Consider the following 17,463-nt stretch of genomic DNA (forward strand, 5'->3'; position numbering starts at 1 on the left):
ATCCTGGAAGTAAAACTTACAATTATCTTAACAAATCTTTCTATTTTGCTTTGTCATGCTCATTCGAGAATTTGTTCCAAATGCTCTTAAAATTTTTTATACAACATGGCATTGTTTATATGGAAAAACAATATTGAAGACTTGGTAGTAATTAATAGAGTTTGATTCCATTAATTCAATCTTCCCCATTATATTTCTGTACCCAGTTGCCCAGTCATGGGTGGTTCAATCAATCATGTTTCCTCAGCATGCAGAGTTTCAGCAGGGCTTTGTCATTTCATATTTCACTGCCTGGGCTTGTTAAAGAATTGAACAAACTATTTCAATATGAAATTGTGTTTTCACATTCTGTTTTACACCCTTTTCCCCTGTCCTGTGTCAGTCTTATCTATTTAGATTATAAACTCTTTGGGGAAAGGCCTGTCTACTCCTCTCTAAAAAATGTACTCCCCTCTGTTGACATAGTGCCAGGCACAATGGATCTTCATTCTTGGTTAGTCCTTAGACACCGCTGTAAAAAAATACAATTAAGAATAATAGTGGCTGTAAAAATACTTTCAAAATTGTTTAGTCCATTTTAAAACAGCACTTAAGTTGTATTATGCACGTATACTGTCTAAATTATAATGCACACTTATTTGTGTGAACTTTTGTGCACAACACAGCCTTTGTACATTATCACACACACACTGAAGAATGCAGAAGAGTATCTGTCTCAATTATAATGTTACTATCTTCATGGGCATTATTGTGCTGCATTACAAAGTAAGAAGTGAAATTTTTTTGAAACAGTTTTTATTTAAACTGCATAATTAAAGTTTTTTCTCCTTGACTGGAGAAATATGTGGGGAAATATCTGTGCATAAAGAAGAGAAATGACCACTGCTCTGACAGACTCACTATGTGGTCCTGTACAAATCACAACTATGCCTGTTACATTATTTTCTATGTCACAGTGTTGCAGCAAGGATCAGTTAGTGCTTGTCAAGTACTCTGAAGATGTAAAGAGCTGTAAAATGAAAATATTTAGCATTTTATCTACAGAACAAGAACAGCATTGGTGGCAGCAGCACAAACGTCTATACATTAACCTGCTAATATGACTCAACAGTTTTTTTGCCCAAAGTTTGATGTCTCTGCCAAGACATCCCACATATGTGCTAATTATAATGTGAGGATTTTGCAGTTTGTTGGAGTTATTCTTCCAAATTCAAATGAACTGAGTAACACAATACACATTTGCATACCACTGAAGCTCAATATTTGATTGAAACTATGCATTTGTTCTCACAGGGAAGATAGTCCTCTCAGGCAACCAGAAAATTAAATGTTCTAATTCAACCAAGTTCCTGTTTAAAATGATTTCTTTTAGGATTTGAAATGGGAACTTCATATTTTTCCATGTTAATTTGGACAAGTGGAAGTTGATATACAAACAAAGATTTTTGAGAACGTGTTTGCATCTATTGTATCCTAAAATTAAGCATTTGGGTACAATGTAACATCTCAGAATTGTAATTTCTCTCTTCTGCCTCTACCACTCTAAATTGATGGGTTGGATTCTCTTAAGCTGTTTCCATGTAGTATAATAAAACTAATTCTTAAATATATCACTTCCAATCAGAGACTGCCTCTCATGCATCCACAGACCTACCCTGATGTACCACTAATCCACAGTCAGGGTCATGGGCCACTTTCAGTAAAACCTCTTCCACATCTCTGTTCTTCCCAGGAGGGTCCACAAAAGAAGTTATCTTTTGTTGAAGAGTCCTCGGCAAAGCCATTAGCTGCATGAATTGACCTTCTGGACTTTTATCGATCTGAACATTACAAACACAAAAAACAAGGAAAATTGTGAACTCAGTCACATGTAATAAAGATGGTTAACACAAAATCCAGACGTCTCCAAAGTGAGCACCGATGGTTTTGGCTATCTTTGGTCCCTGCTAAAGCTGTGTTGATCATAAAGCTACAAAGTTGAATATATATGCAGAAAGATAATGCACATACAGAGTCATGGGCAACAGAAGTGAGAGCTCCCACTGCTTTTCCAGAGCATAATCTCAACCACTATCTTGAAAGACAACCTAAGCGCAAGAGTCAATTTTTAATTTTTAGGTAGCCATCCAATTTGCACATGCTATCTTGCTGATAGTGCAAGCAAGTTAAGAACACAATTGCATATATGTATTTTTAATTTACTCAAATTACTCTTAAATAAAATAAATGCAGAAAACAAATATAGTCTCAAAGACCATGGAACTGTGCTGAATATTCCATGTGCTGAATATGTTCAAGCATTGAGCAAAATTATTAATGTCATATATAGGAATTCTCACTATTTTACAATTAGTTTTCATTAAAACTGTTTGAAAAATCTCTCTCTCATCTGCATTAAACTTTGCATCATGTCTGGTTTATGTAACTTGAAGGAAATGTTTTGGTGAACACCCTTTGCTCAACATTTTTCAGTTTTTTTATTTCTGAACTTACTAGTAAGTCTTTTTTTTTTTTTTTTTTAAAAAGACTTCTCATCCCAAATAAGAGATTCCATTCTTCAAAGCAACAGTTCACTTAAAATACTTATTCCATTGCAAAGTTCCTCCATGCACTGAACTGAGAGGAGGTAACTGTTACTGGTCTGCAACGTATGGTTGTGACTGCTATATTTCAACAATCTTTAGAATGTACACAAGAACGTGCACACTAGGGCTGAGTGAACAGATTGGACAGGAAAACACACCCTAGTGTTGTGATGTATGTCCACAATCATCTGCAACATGGGATGAGGGGTAATTCAAAAGGGCCAGCATTTTCATCTGGTACTTTCTGCTCTGATGATACACTTTCAAGCCAAAGTGTTATTCTTGGTCATCCACTTCCTCCAGGACCTTCTCAGGCTACCTGAATTCCAGGGATGGACATCTGGAGTATGGGATGATGCCAGGACTCAGTTTGGGTTTGGTTCACTGAACTGTGTGGCTAGAACTCAAACTTCTTTGGATTCACTGAAACCTAGGCTAATTTGGTTGCAGATAGTAATACCTATAAGTTATTTATTGTCCAATTCTTTGTTGCAAACCACCTGTTTTTGGCCATCACACTCCATAATCTGCTGCTTCTGAATGGCAGTCATCAAGCCACTTGTTTTAAACCGGCCTCCTCCCCCTTGCCAAGACTCCCTCATTCAGCAGCAATACCCAATGAGAGGTTGAACGGCAGCTTACTGTGCATGAGAGCTAAACCTTGTTCTTATAGATTGGTATTTGTGCCAAGTCTGCTAATTGCTGGAAGTAGTTGAGTAGCAGAAATATAATAAATGTAAACGAGAAAAAACAGAGAAATTCACACTGGCACATTGTGCAATTCCTGTTCTCTGTTTAAGTAATAAAGCAATTCCACTTGTGGGTTTAAAACGTACAATGTAAACCATTTACCTCTAGCCTGCCCAGCTGGTGCTTATACACCACTTGAGGGCACTCCTGTAATATGTTACTGTAGAGCTTCTGAAAATGGGGCACATTCGGTTTCACTATGTTTAGCACCTTTGACCTGTCTTCTCCAATTATCATTCTGAAATCACCTAAACCAAAGAAAGAAAAATAGTTAACTGACAAAAATCAGAAACAGAGAACAGAAAGCCATGGAACCCACAGGGGATTAACATGGCATAGAATTAGATACCAATCATCTGAAGCTGTTTATGCTCTGATTATTCCAAAGCCACATGCACTCCTCAATGAGGATTGTCTTCTAATAATGAAGTACTTTCCAGACACCTGCCAGCTCAAGGAGAATAGCCTAGAGATGGCATCTGGTTCACACCATACTGTGCTTCCACTAACCCACTGTGCTGACATTTTTACTTAATTAAAAAAAAACACCACACCACTAAGTCAATCCCATCTCTCTAAAATGGTTGAAACGCCCAAATCCTTAACAAATGAAGTTCTTAGCACTCACATGACAATCTTAACAGACAGCCAAGCGTAAAGTTATCCTGAATAGTGCTGGTGCTTTAGATCCTGAGATAAGCACTTTAAAAATACCAGAGGAAGAGAGCAAATGCTTTGCACAGAAGTCAATGGCAAGTGCATGCTTGTATCTGAGGGCTGAATTTAGACCATAGTCAGCATCACATGACTAGTGTCACATTTCTCTAGGAATGAAATGCTTTGTAACGTACTTTAACACAACACAGGACTGAATATCTGTATTTTAGTATCTGTAATTTACACTTTTACTCCCCAATTTCCATCACCCCCCAATTTCCTTTTTCAATACATACTGGATAGTCAATCCATGTAGTTTCTAATCCAATCAATGGGTTTCAATGCATAGCAGACCCCACTTGGCCAGCTCTGCAGCTCCTTCCCCCCCCTCTTCCTGCTGCTTCTAATCATCACATCCTTCCTGTCTCTTGTCCTCTCCCTCCTCCATTTACAGCAGGATAAAATTTTCTCCTGCTACATCCATGAGGTGCAAAGTTCTGGGCTTCTTTCTTAGCAGGCCCTGCTGCTCCACGTGCCCGCTGGCCATGCATGCCCTCTGACCCTCACACCCCACCCCTCTTGCTCCCACTCCCAGCCCTGCACACTGATTCATCTTTCAGCTACCATTTTTCTCTTCTATCCTCCTCTCAGAAATGAAGACACTGGTAAGTATATCATAGACATGGTAATTTTTCTACCTGTTGCATCATTTCATGCCTTTGTGATCATAACCACTAATATATATATGCTCACCCGCTCTGATCAAACATTTGCCCTGCCCCTAGTCCCACTGCTCTTTTTCACAGGTAAGACTCTTCTGTTAAGCACTACAAACCACTTCTTAGTTCTTTCTACTGCAAGACTGACATTACTTGTAATCTGGAAGTGCCTAGAGCAGTGGCTCTCAACCTTTCCAGACTACTATACCCCTTTCAGGAATCTGATTTGCCTTGTACACCTCCAAGTTTCACCTAACGTAAAAACTACTTGCTTACAAAATCAGACATAAAAATACAAAAAAGTGTCACAGCACACTTACTGAATAATTGCTTACTTTCTATTTTTACTATACAATTATAAAATACATAAACTGGAATATAAATATTATACTTAAATTTCAGTGTATAGTATATTGAGCAGTATAAACAAGTCGTCTGTATGAAATTTTAGTTTGTACTGATTTCACTAGTGTTTTTTACGTAGCTGTTGTAAAACTAGGTAGATATCTAGATGAGTTCATGTACCCCATGGAAGACCTCTGTGTACCCTCAGGGGTACACATACCCTGGTTAAGAACCTCTGGCCTAGAGGGTCCAAACAGGAATAGCCTCATCATACTGCACTCAGTCTCCAAAACAACCATCCAGGAGACAGAGCTCACTCTGATTTGAATTAAAGCACAGCTAATAGTATTATGTGAACAGCAACAAAATCTTGAATCAATTTTTGTTTCCCCACATTTAACAGCTGAATACTGCAAGGCAGCAATTTAGTTTTATTATTTAGTTTAATGGATACTGTGCTCTCCTTAGCCTGTTCTCCCACAGCCTCCAAAGAAATAGTCCAAGTAAACGGCTCTAGCTGAGAGCAAAACAAAGCTCTGTCATGCCAAGCATAGCAGAACTTACAATCACTGTCTGCCCAAGATGCAGTGTGTTTCAGGGGTTTAAAAAGTAACTCCATAAAGCTCATAAACAACTTTATTAGGTAAAGAAATACAAAACATCAGTGTCAAATATACCATGTAAGATACTGGTTGTCTCAAAGGGATTGAGCAGGCGATATATAAAACGAGTTTGATCTACTGGGATTGTGAAAACAGTCAAGTTTTAGTACAATAGCAACAAAGCAAATGCTGTCCATAAACACCTCATCAACACTCACCTATTTTCTCAAACATCCCAAAATTGGAATGTTACCACTTCAAATTTTATTCAGGCAGTAAAGCCAGTTCCAAATTTTTTTAGTCAAATAACTGATCTCCCACTTTTGTATTAATGGTGTCGTTACTTACGATAGTCAAGAATTATCCTGACCACTTGTGGTCAGTGCAAATCCCACACCACTTTTCAGAGGAGACTTGGTCAGATGCCAACTGGGGTGATTATGTAACCCACTAGTAAGTGTGCCTAGCTAAAACACCCTTTACCATTTCACTTAGATACGGTATCCTTTTTTTATTTTGTGATGGTTCAATGCAAAAACACTTTTCACCCCAGAGGGCGCTGCATTTCAGTCGTGAGTGAAGTGATTCATATATAACTTGTGGAGTGCTTTGAAGTCTTTTAAATTAAAACTTCTATTATGAATAAACTCTTCTCTATTCCATTCTTCCAAAACATTAGAAGATTGCAAGAGGTAATATAAAATTACATGAGGATGGATTGTTTTAAAAACTGATAACTGCGAACTTGAACAGGATTTCCATAATTACAATGGCAACTACATTTTTAGAAAAAGCTTTTGATAAAAAATAAGTTGCAGAAGAATTTGATCACAAAACATAATATTTGATGAACAATAAATCTCTTTAGCATCTGCCAGAATACTGACTAGATAGACCTTACACAGTGGAGAAGAGCACCAAGTGTATTTCCAGGTCTTTGAAATATTAAGAACAAAAGTACGTTGAGGTAGCCCACAGTAACATAAGAACAAGCTCATGCCCTTATTATCTACAGGCACAAACTAAATTCTCAAGTGTGTTTTCAAGGTCTCCTGAAACACAGCAACTATCACTCAGCCTTACCTAAACGGCATCCCAATATCTCCTTTGGAACTAAACTCTCATGAAGTTACTGGAGCATGAAATATTGTAGGCACAATGCAGTATGGTGGAACCTTGTTCCAGTTGAAATTGATAGCAAAACTCACACTGCATTCAAATGCAGGATCAGACCTTACACAGCCTTCCTTAGCTCAACAAATGTATGATTAGTCACAGCCTCACTGAGCCACTTCTATTCTGGAGTTTACCATATATTAGACTTCCTATTATTTGTAATATTATTATTATTATTTCTCAAACTATAAAGTATGAAGTCCCATCAAAGACTTTTTTCTCTCAAGAGAAGCTTTAAATACATATACTAACCACAGTAGGAGAGTCCTGCAATCTGCATATAGAGGTCTTCTTCAGAGAAACTTTCTGGCAACATGAGAAAGGCTGCTGTGACTGCACTCTTCAGATTGCTAAGTAGGGCAGCCTGCAGCTTGCCATTTTCATTCTGTGTCAGTATTTTCACCTGAAAAAAATCAAAGTATTTGGGAGCAAGATTTCATCAGGAAAATACCATTGAAGAAAGATCAAGAATTATTACTCAATCCAGTGTGTAAAAATAAACTACATTTATTTAAAATCATTCACATCATTATGATGTAATTAATTAAGCCTAGAGAGTGTTCATTTTCTATGTAGATATTCCCTTTTAGTATTAATAGCCTATAGTTACAAGACAGCAATGAGTGAAAGCTATTAGCTCTCCTATTGCTTCTACAGAGCTCTTTGCCTTCCCCTCTTTTAGAAACAAATCCTGGGGTTAATCAAAATAGCAATTCTGAGTGAGTGTTAAAAAGACACATCTGATGAGGAAACAAGAAGTGGCAGAACACCCACTAGACTAATGTGAGAGAGAAGGAAGGAGTGAATGACGTGATAAGAGTGGGGCTCTCTCCCTGGTAACCAGGAAACTCATTCTCCCTTAATCCTTAACAGGCACCCTTGCAGTTTCTTTGGTCATCTACCATATGATAGGTTAGGAAATCCATTAAGTAGAACTTTACACAAATTAGTTCTCCTCTTAGGGCATGTCTTCACTACTGGGGTAAGTCGACCTAAGTTACGCTACTCCAGCTACGTGAACAACGACAGGAGACACTCTCCAGTCGATTTCCCTTAGTCTTCTTGGAGAGCTGGAGTACCAGGGTCGACCAGAGAGAGCTCTGCCATCGATTTAGCGGGTCTTCACTAGATGGCGTGATCATCAGATAGAGATTAATGGGAGAGTCACACATTCAAGCAGTGTGGAACACGGAAGTCGAGTACATCTATACACCTCTGAGAGAAGTTTGCTCTTCCAAAGCAAAGCAGCGTTGTTTCAATTGATTTGACTTAACTATAGACCCTAACACCCTGAACAGAAAATGCATGTATTGGGACATAGGAGGCTGGTTGTTAGCCAAGATAAAACAAATCTTAATACAGAACCTTATGTCAACAAAGCTACTTTGGGCTACCGGAGAATAAACTGCTCCTTCAGAAGACTATTCCCTAAAGAATACTTTCTTACTGTGGGTTCTCGTCCTTTGTAAACGCTCCTGTTGTTTCTGTTAGGCAACGCTGAATTGCTTTGCTTATAAGAAACAGATTTTCTAACGAATGTGGGTGCTCCTGCAAAGTTACATGCATATTTGCAATGGGTGACTATGGGTACAAGTCCCACTGAAGTTAATGGGACTGTATGCTCAAGTTACGTAGGTGCTTTTGAAAATTCCACCTTGTGTCCACAAAAGCTTGTCATTAGAGCGTACAATTTAGCAGCTAAGCATCTATGTTTTTATTTGCCATAACTCTGGAAAAGTGGAGTTAGTAGGTGCGATTGGCGCACTGTGCATTTTTGAAAACACAGGCATTATGCTATCCTTTGAACATCCTGCCTCAAATATGGTACAAAGAAATCCAATGCCTCCTCCACCTTAATCATCTGTTTCTAATGGAACTTCCATATGATTTAAGAGTGAAAAAGAAAGAATGAAAAAGACCAGCCAAAATCAGATTCTGTAAATGAAACTAACAAAGGAATTGTTCAGTTACAATATTTAATGCCTTATATAGTTAGGACGTGGACAAAGAAAGGCCTGACAAACAGATTACTATGGCTGAAACTTCACTTTAAAACAGGGCTGAAATCAGAACGAAGTCCCAATATACTATGGCAAATGTGACAGCATATGATTTTCTTATTTTCCTCTGCATTTGAAGTGTGAAGTAAAATTTAGAAAATTGTTTTGAGGGTAAACTGGTTCACAGAAGTTTAAGACAAATGTTTTTTATTTACCGTGCTTAATACTTTAGAGATATTGGCTTTACAAGCAAGTATTTTAGGGGATTCTTCCTCTCCCACAAACTACTGTATTTTTTCCTAGCATTAAAATTGACCTGAAAAGACAATGATGAAGTGTTAGACTACACTGGAAGAGTTGCTGGTGAGCCTAAAATGAAGCTGAAAACATTTAAAACCACAGAAGAAATTTTCTGAACACCTGCAAACTTATTCAAATGTGATCCACCAAACAACAACATGGGCTAGTCAAGGTGATAAATTAACTTATTGGCAATGCCCTAATGTTATCAGTTTTGATCAAGCACTATGAAAACTCATACTGACCAACTCAGAAATGTATACTTTGCTCATCAACACATGGAACTTCAAAATCTTTTAAAATGGATTGGAATATTGGCCTGGGCTCTGCAAAGAGATCTCTCTCTCTCTCTCTCTCTCACACACACCTTTCTTAAGTAATGGGCAGAAAATGAGATTGATTCTCATGAGCATCTCATATATAAGTTTCAAGACAAAGTTAAAGAATTTCAGGTGACCTAGTCTGAATATTTCATGTGAAGAAAAGCAGATACATCAAGAGATTAATTCAGGGTAATCCGCTGGCAGGCAGCGAGACAGTTTGTTTACATTGACCGTCCACAGGCGTGGCCGCAGTTCCCAGCCAATGGGAGCTGCGGGAAGTGGCACAGGCCGCAGGTTGCCCACCACTGGTCTAGGGCTCCTAGGTTCCACAGTATACAAATACATGTTAGGTTATCCTTTCACCTTCCAGGATCTTAGGGGGCTGAAAATTAGGTCTATTGCACACAAAAGACCATGTTAACAAACCATCAAGGTTGCAAAGTCAAGTGCTCAAAAGTGAGAAAATGCAAAATTAAGGTTGTGTGCGCAACCTGAAATTTGGCTCCCTTCCATGTATGCCATGATGTGCATATTATTTTTTCCACAAGACCCCTGCCTCATTCATTGCACAGAATGGACAGTGCTCACTTAATAAGTAGCTATTCAATGTTTTGTTTTCTCCTCATTCAGTGGATGGCCCTAGGCATTATTTATTCTTCTTATGTAATGTCTCCATCACTGGAGTTGTGCAACCATGGCAGCTCGTTCTGTATGATCCTCTGCCAATCTCTTTGTGGATGAATAGTCCTTTTGATACACACCACCCAGGATATCACATTGTCCATCCAAGGTCTTTTTCTGCCTCGGGTTCTGCCATCAACCTGCCTTTCCAGTGCCTGTAGACATATATCGCCCACTAAACCCCTTAAAATGTGCCCTACAAATTATATCTTTTTCATAAGATCCAGTGTTCGTTGAGTTCCAGATATCCCAATACTTTTTTGTTTTTTTCAGTCTATCCATAATATTTTTGAACTCTTCTACACCACCATAATTTGAAGAATTGTAGTTCCTGTATTATCTATTGTTTCAGTGTCTGTGTTTCACAGTCATGATTTACCATACACCAAATATAAGTTTTTTAGGATCAGAATTTAGTCTTCAGATTTATGTCCCTTTTGCTCTTGCTATTCTGGTGCTGACTTCGGTATCTGAACTTCCATCTTCTGTAACGATGCGTCCTAAGCAGCAATAATTTCTCACCTGCTGTACGGTTGTGCACTGTTCACTGGAATCTTACATTTTCCCAGGATCGTTGCACATTACCACAGCTTTTGTCTTGTCCACGTTTAACTCTACACCATATTCTTTGCCTCATCAGACCTTCTTCAGAATCAGCCAACAGCACTGTCTCATCTGAATAGTGAATGTTATTCACTAATTTTCCATACACCTTAATACCTTCTTCTGTTTCTTCAATTAATTGAACACTCAGTATAAATGTTGAATAAAGCTGGTGACATTACACAATCTTGTCTCATTCCTCTTTTGAGGTCTAATAAAGATCCTCAACCACAGATTAATCAAGTAAACCTGCTAATAATGGATGAAGAAGTCATGGCAGCAACAAAGAGCCTTCCAAATAGAAAAGGACAAGGTTATAATGGAATAGCAGCTGAATTGTTAAAAAGCATAGAGGATGAAGGCTTGAAAGCCCTGTCAGAGGTAATGAAGACTATATGTTTGAGACAAGTGAATTGCCAGAAGACTTTACAACCTCACTGTGTAGCCTAATTCTCAAAAAGAACAATGCTAAGGATTGTAAAGAATACAGAATTATCAGCCTAATATCACATGCCTCTAAGTTACTTTTCCAAGATGTTCAAGACCTAATGCAAGGAAAGACTAATAAGGAAATAAGCAAAAAGAAAAAAAAAACAGCTTCAAACAGAAAGGGCATGATAAACACCATTATGAACATGAAGCTAATATTAGATAGATCAACTGTTTCTGTAAAAATGCATGCTGCTTTGATTGTTAAATCTATGAGTTGTGTTTGCTTGTTACTGTAGGTTTTCTCTATATATACACACACAATGACATTGCAATATATATATATATATATATATATATATATATATATATATAAACACATAACATGAAAATGCCCAATGTCAGAATGATACTTAATGAAGCTTTTTTCCCCCCCATCCATCTCTCAGAAAATTCACTGAAATGCCACTTGTTCTAAGTAACGTTATCTAGTTAGGTAGTACTGGAAAATTTTTTTTTTTTAAAATCTAGTATAATTACTTAAAGAAAACAAGCCAGTTATGAAGAAGCTAGTATTGTGTTTATCTGTTTCTTCAACATACGGCTAAATGGGAACTTGGCTAAACAACACTATATGTTGTGTTCAGAGTGAAAAGCCAATAAAGTCTTGAGATACAGCCAAAGAGGCCTGGGAAAGAGAGTCAGCATTTCTAAATAGCCATTTGTACCTTATTGGAGATGTCCTTATTTGAACTTAATGGATATCATTAACACTACAGTAAGAACATTCAGTTGAGGCAACTTCTTATTTGTAAGAAAAAATACTTGTAGCAAGAGTCAAGCCAAAAAAGGTTCAAGCCACAGCAAATGCTTCTGAACACAGATATGAAAAGGTTGGGTAGTTCTGAATCAGTACAGGCAACATCCTTACAGCACAACACTAGAAACATGTTATTCTTTTGTAAAATTTCTCCCGTCTACGAGAGAGGGGATGGGGAAGTCCATAAAAATAGTTTAAGTCAAGATTAATATGCCACAAGCCATGTGTCCAGAGAACTTGCTTTTGACATGCTACTTTGCACCCAATGCTGATCTTGTAATGTAAACACTCCAGGTTACTGTATCACCAACAAATTTAGAAGTCAAAAGAGCATCCTTATTATACAGGTTTACAGATAAAACAAAATTTCACTACAGTTGTTTTTAAAAGTTTGTATCAAAAGATCAACAGCAGAAGTGAAACTGTGACCAATAAGAACAACCTAAAATGTGAAGCCTACAAAGAGTCTGAACAAAGGTTTTTGCTCAGAACTTCTCGAAGTAACATTGCATAAAAATTCCTTGTTCCTATTAAGTAGCACATAACCTTGCAGATTTTAGTTCTGGACCTGGACGGGTATAGAAAGCAAAGATGGTTTGAGGCTTCAATGAGTATAGCTCAAACTTGAGCAAAAGAGCAAATCCTGCAGTCCTTACTCAGCCAGAACTCCCAATAGCTTAATGGGAAGGACTCACACCAATAATTTCTTCCACCTATCAAGCACATATGCTTGAAAGGCTATTTCTCATGGAAGGTCCTAAACATCAAGTGTCTAACGCCATTGTGATGATTGGTGGGGGACGTACAAATTTATCCTAATTGCAAGTTCAGCTGTAAAAAAATGAAAGTTCCAAAATGTCACAATAGCCTATACACAACAAATGGTGATGGGAGAAGGTACGAAAGGGAGACAAAAAGACTGAATTAGTTCAAAAAGGCCTACTGATATAACTCAAGGACGGTGTTAACATCATGCCTGGTAAACAAGAGAAGTATGGGACTGGAAATCAGTGAATCAAAATTAATGTGTCAGAAATTAGGCCTAATTGGTGTATAAAATAATGAGGGGATGGGCTATTCCACCCATCACTCCCATTTGGGGTCCTCAAAAAGAGACTGGGGGGGGGGGGAAGCTGGCTACCACAATGATGGCTGACTGAAAGAAGGGGAAGGAATGACCTTCATTATCACGACTGCCACCCCCACCATCTCCTAGGACCCAGTGTGACAATATTGTGCCTTCGTCATCCTGATCCTAAGACATGTCCTGAGCAGACCGGGCCAAGAGAGGACCCAGTTGACCACCTCTACTGGCTCCATCTAAATCCCAACCACAACCCAGGATGTGAGGCTGTCACAATCCCTACACCACATATGTTTTTTCCTTCCCCACTTTAATTTTCTCTTTTTCCTTATTTCTCTCTTCTGCCTTCTGTTTAATAAGAGTCTGGCTAAGCCAGTCAAGACTGTATATTTTGCAACGCTGCTGTACACCTGTGACAAAAAGGAGGCAGCTAAAAGCAATGCCCTAAACAGCACAATGCTGGTGCAAGTTTGCCAGGTCACAGAGTGGCTGCTAAGACCATGTACTGTGCCACTGTTTTTCCAGCAGTGATGCAGCAAATGAGAGTCAACACCAGAGACAGAGGCTGCATTTTTCATCTTTGCTGTTCTTTTCTCCCCCCTCATGTGCATGTCTTTTGTCTTCCAGAAAATACTATAATGGCAGCAGCAGCAACAGCTCTAACCCATCTCAACTACCTTCTTCTCTTTTCCCCAAAAATAACAGTTAATACTATTTTTAATATTACCTAAAAGACTGTCAAAAAACGGGGGTTTCTTTCCAAAAACTCTCTTCTGCTAAAGGAAAAGGGAACAAGAGAGGTTGTTAAAATGAAAGGCTTACTTAATATTTTATATTTCAAATATTTGAACAGTTTTTCTTTCTTTATCTTCAATAAAAAAAATTAAAAGGATATTTAATGTTGTTTGCGCCATGGTACTAAGCAGGCTGAGGTGACTGTATACCAAACCCCGAACCTTCTTTTAAACTGCTTAATGTTGGACAGTGACAGGGTCATGCTAACACCTTTGACTCTTCGGTATCTACATTCCATCTAAATTAATACAACTCCGCCTTCCATTATGAGCATACATCTCCCACTGAAGTCAAGAGGGGATGCAGAAAGTGAGGCTTGCATATGATAGAAAGGCAGCATATCTCAAAAGCAGTAGCAAAAATAAATCAAAATGGAAAAAAAAAAAAAATTTTTTTTTGATACTTGAAGTTACTTGGAAATTCAGATATCTCCTTTCAGATGTTTTTTTCAATGTACTACGTGTCTGGAGATTCAGACTATGCTTAAGTACATATTCCAGCATATTACATGGAAGACTCCTTACCTCACTCAGTAATTTAAGCAAAGAGGAGAGGAAGAATTCAGCAACTGAGCTGAAATATTCCCCTTTTAATTGCTACCTTAAAACTGATTTTTTGTATTAATATTATAATCAGCTCCCTATATTAGAAGTTTTCTCCCATTTAACTTATATCTGCTGCCATCTAGAGGTCTGAAAGAACATTTGAAGCATACAGTCATTTAAAAGTTTCAGAGTGGTAGCCATGTTAGTCTGTATCAGCACAAACAACGAGAAGTCCTTGTGGCACCTTAGAGACTAACCAATTTATTTGGGCATAAGCTTTCGTGGGCCCATGAAAGCTTATGCCCAAATAAATTGGTTAGTCTCTAAGGTGCCACAAGGACTCCTCATTTAAAAGTGTGCATCAAACTTTTCGTGACACGGACCTGAAGACAGACTATCCAAGCATCTCTGATGCATCAGTTTGTATCACTGAACGAAGGTATTATAAGACGACAATGAACTAGATAATACCTGTACAACAAAGCAGCTTTCATCCTGAAAGATATCAAAGTGCTTAACGTTTTTTGAACTAAACTAATAATTTCAGCTACTCCTGAAATGGATCAGTCCCTGGGTAGGAATGTGGCACCTTTTTAACAGCACACAATCCTACATAACAGTTCAGATTAGGAATACCGTATCTATATAAATAGAATTCAGTTACTCAAAATGTAATCTGGTCAAGAGACTCGGGTTAATATCCCTAGTTTTAGATGAAATGATATGGGACACTGAATACTCTCTTTTACTCCCTATCAAAAGACTGAACTTCTAGTGGAACTGGTTCCTTGCAGGAACATTTGCTCAGTACTGGCTCAAAGACCCTGACTAACTGAAATCATCTACTTTCTGCCTCATTTGATCATCTTCCATCTCTGTAGTTTCCTGTGTTTCAAAGACACAAGCCACCTGAACAGAATAAGATACTTACCGGCTTTTGCAGACGTCCGGCAACATAGAGAGTTTTCCAGTGAAACAGATCTTCAATCAGGGCATCGGTGCCAATTACGCCATATTTTATCATCTGAAAAAACAAAACAGAGGGTCTCACACAATTGTTTGTTACACACTGGCTGCATTAGGTAAAAATGTCTGGTAAAAAAAGTCTAATTCATAGAAATGTAAATCTCTTAAGAAAAATGTAAACACAAATATTAACGGTTTACTGGTTAGAGAACTAAACGAAAATATCACACTAACAGTTGCCAACCCTACAGGACTGTCCTGGAGTTTCCAGGAATTAAAGATTAATCTTTAATTAATGATTGTCATGTGATGAAACCTTCAGGAACACATTCAACCAGAGTTGGCAACCCTTATAGAACTCTACCTTCCAAGGCATCTAAAATGTATGAAGTTTTCTTTCCAGTGGATCCTAACACCACCACAAAAAGACCCTTTACTGACACTCCAGACAATGCACTGAATGGGCATGGACATCAAACTACTTTCTCTCACTCAGATGGTCTCTTCAAATCATGGTTGAGATACATTGCTCAGTCATACTTAAAAACATGCTATTTATTCTGTGATTCTGCAAATAACTCACTTGACTCTTTCATTACATTTATGTACAGTACCTAGCACAACAAGACCCTAATCCCTGAAGGAGGTGTCTAATTGCTACTGCAATGCAAATAAATGGATTATTACACAAGTGCCTTTTATTTCAGCAGCAATTCCTCTGATAATAATCAAAATCCTCTAATAAGAATTCAATCCAACTGATTTATTTTAAGTCTTGCATTTATGCTTTCATTTTTACCCAACTGCTTTTTCCTTAGGACAATACTTAGGGAAGGAAAGACAGCCATGTGGTTACAATATAAGACTGGGAGCCAGGAAACATGAGCTCCGCGCCCACCTTTGTAATACGAGAATGATGTTCACTTCAGAGGAGGACTCAATTTACTAGTGTTTCTAAAGAACTCAGATTCTTCAATGGAAGCTGCTATTCAAGTATTAGCAGCAAGAAATTAAACCAGTCAAGTTCCATTTATTGCTGTATGCATCTGCAATTTAGGGTTCCCATACACTGGTCCTGTGATTTATTTCGTTTTGAAGGATTCTACCAAATGCAAGGTATTTCCTATTGTTAAAATGGGTAACCCAGCTGAAACTGGCACTCTCTCAAATCTACCAAATATTAAGTGAGGCTGTTACATATAAATACAGACATTTGCATATTCCAGAAACAAACACTTCATTAAAAAAAACAATCATTAAGATTGCCAAGTGACAACACTGACATTTCAATACCTGCCACATTTATACAACCCAAGCAAGGAAATAAATGTTAAGATATATAGGCACTGTAAGCTTTACTATGACCAAGGCAATGGCATAACTAGGGACAGAGTTCCACTACCCTACAAGGAGCACCTGGAAGGATGGTGATACACCAAGCCCAGGGGGATGATGCAAGCTGCACTATTCATGCTAAGCCTGCTGGATGGGAGGTATAATGCAGGGAGGAAAATTTGCTTCCTTGCCACAACACTGAAGATGTGATTTTACCAGGCAGATAAAAGGACTCAAAGAAAGATCAAACACCTGCAAACATGTGACGAGAACTAATTTTGATAATGATCTCTAAAGGCGCTTACTCATTTTAAACAAAGTTTTCAGTAAACATTTCAGTTGCAAGGGCACCTAGAACTGTGAAAGCCTGGTGATTTATCCTTTTCACAGTTAAAAGAGGAAATCAAAATGAGACTTCTATTGGGATTTGATGCTATCTTAACACAGCACAAACCGGCAGAACCAAGACTGGATATGCTGGTTCTTCAGCTCAAGACTACAGGCCTCTGCTGCTTAAACTCATAGGGGTATTTCTAGCTGGCAGCAAACCAATGTTCTTAATTACAAATAGTCAATAAAAAGCAACCCTCTCACACAGACATAAAATTTAGACTGGAAACAAAGTGCAAATTTTTAACAATGAGGGTAATTGACCATTGGAACAATTTACCAAGGGTTGTGGTGAATTCTCCATCACTGGCAATTTTTAAATCAATAATGCATGTTTTTCTAAAAGACATGCTCTAAC

At 38.0% G+C, this 17,463-nt stretch overlaps 1 protein-coding gene across 4 annotated transcripts in view; it reads right to left on the minus strand.

The window, feature by feature from the left end:
* TAMM41 (TAM41 mitochondrial translocator assembly and maintenance homolog) overlaps window positions 1–17,463 on the minus strand; it is a 39,566-nt gene that overhangs the window by 12,105 nt on the left and 9,998 nt on the right. For 3 of the 4 annotated variants that reach the window (XM_065408367.1, XM_065408363.1, XM_065408365.1), the window contains 4 exons: window positions 15,346–15,438; window positions 7,087–7,237; window positions 3,438–3,583; window positions 1,655–1,820 (listed from right to left, as the gene is read on the minus strand). In XM_065408367.1, the coding sequence (XP_065264439.1) occupies window positions 1,655–1,820; window positions 3,438–3,583; window positions 7,087–7,237; window positions 15,346–15,438 (556 nt within the window). Of the gene's footprint in view, window positions 1–463; window positions 512–1,654; window positions 1,821–3,437; window positions 3,584–7,086; window positions 7,238–15,345; window positions 15,439–17,463 lie in introns of those variants that run through there. The other variant, XM_065408364.1, reaches the window with a different exon arrangement.

The sequence above is a fragment of the Emys orbicularis genome, chromosome 7, assembly GCF_028017835.1.
Source record: "Emys orbicularis isolate rEmyOrb1 chromosome 7, rEmyOrb1.hap1, whole genome shotgun sequence".
NCBI classification, from domain to species: Eukaryota; Metazoa; Chordata; order Testudines; family Emydidae; genus Emys; species Emys orbicularis.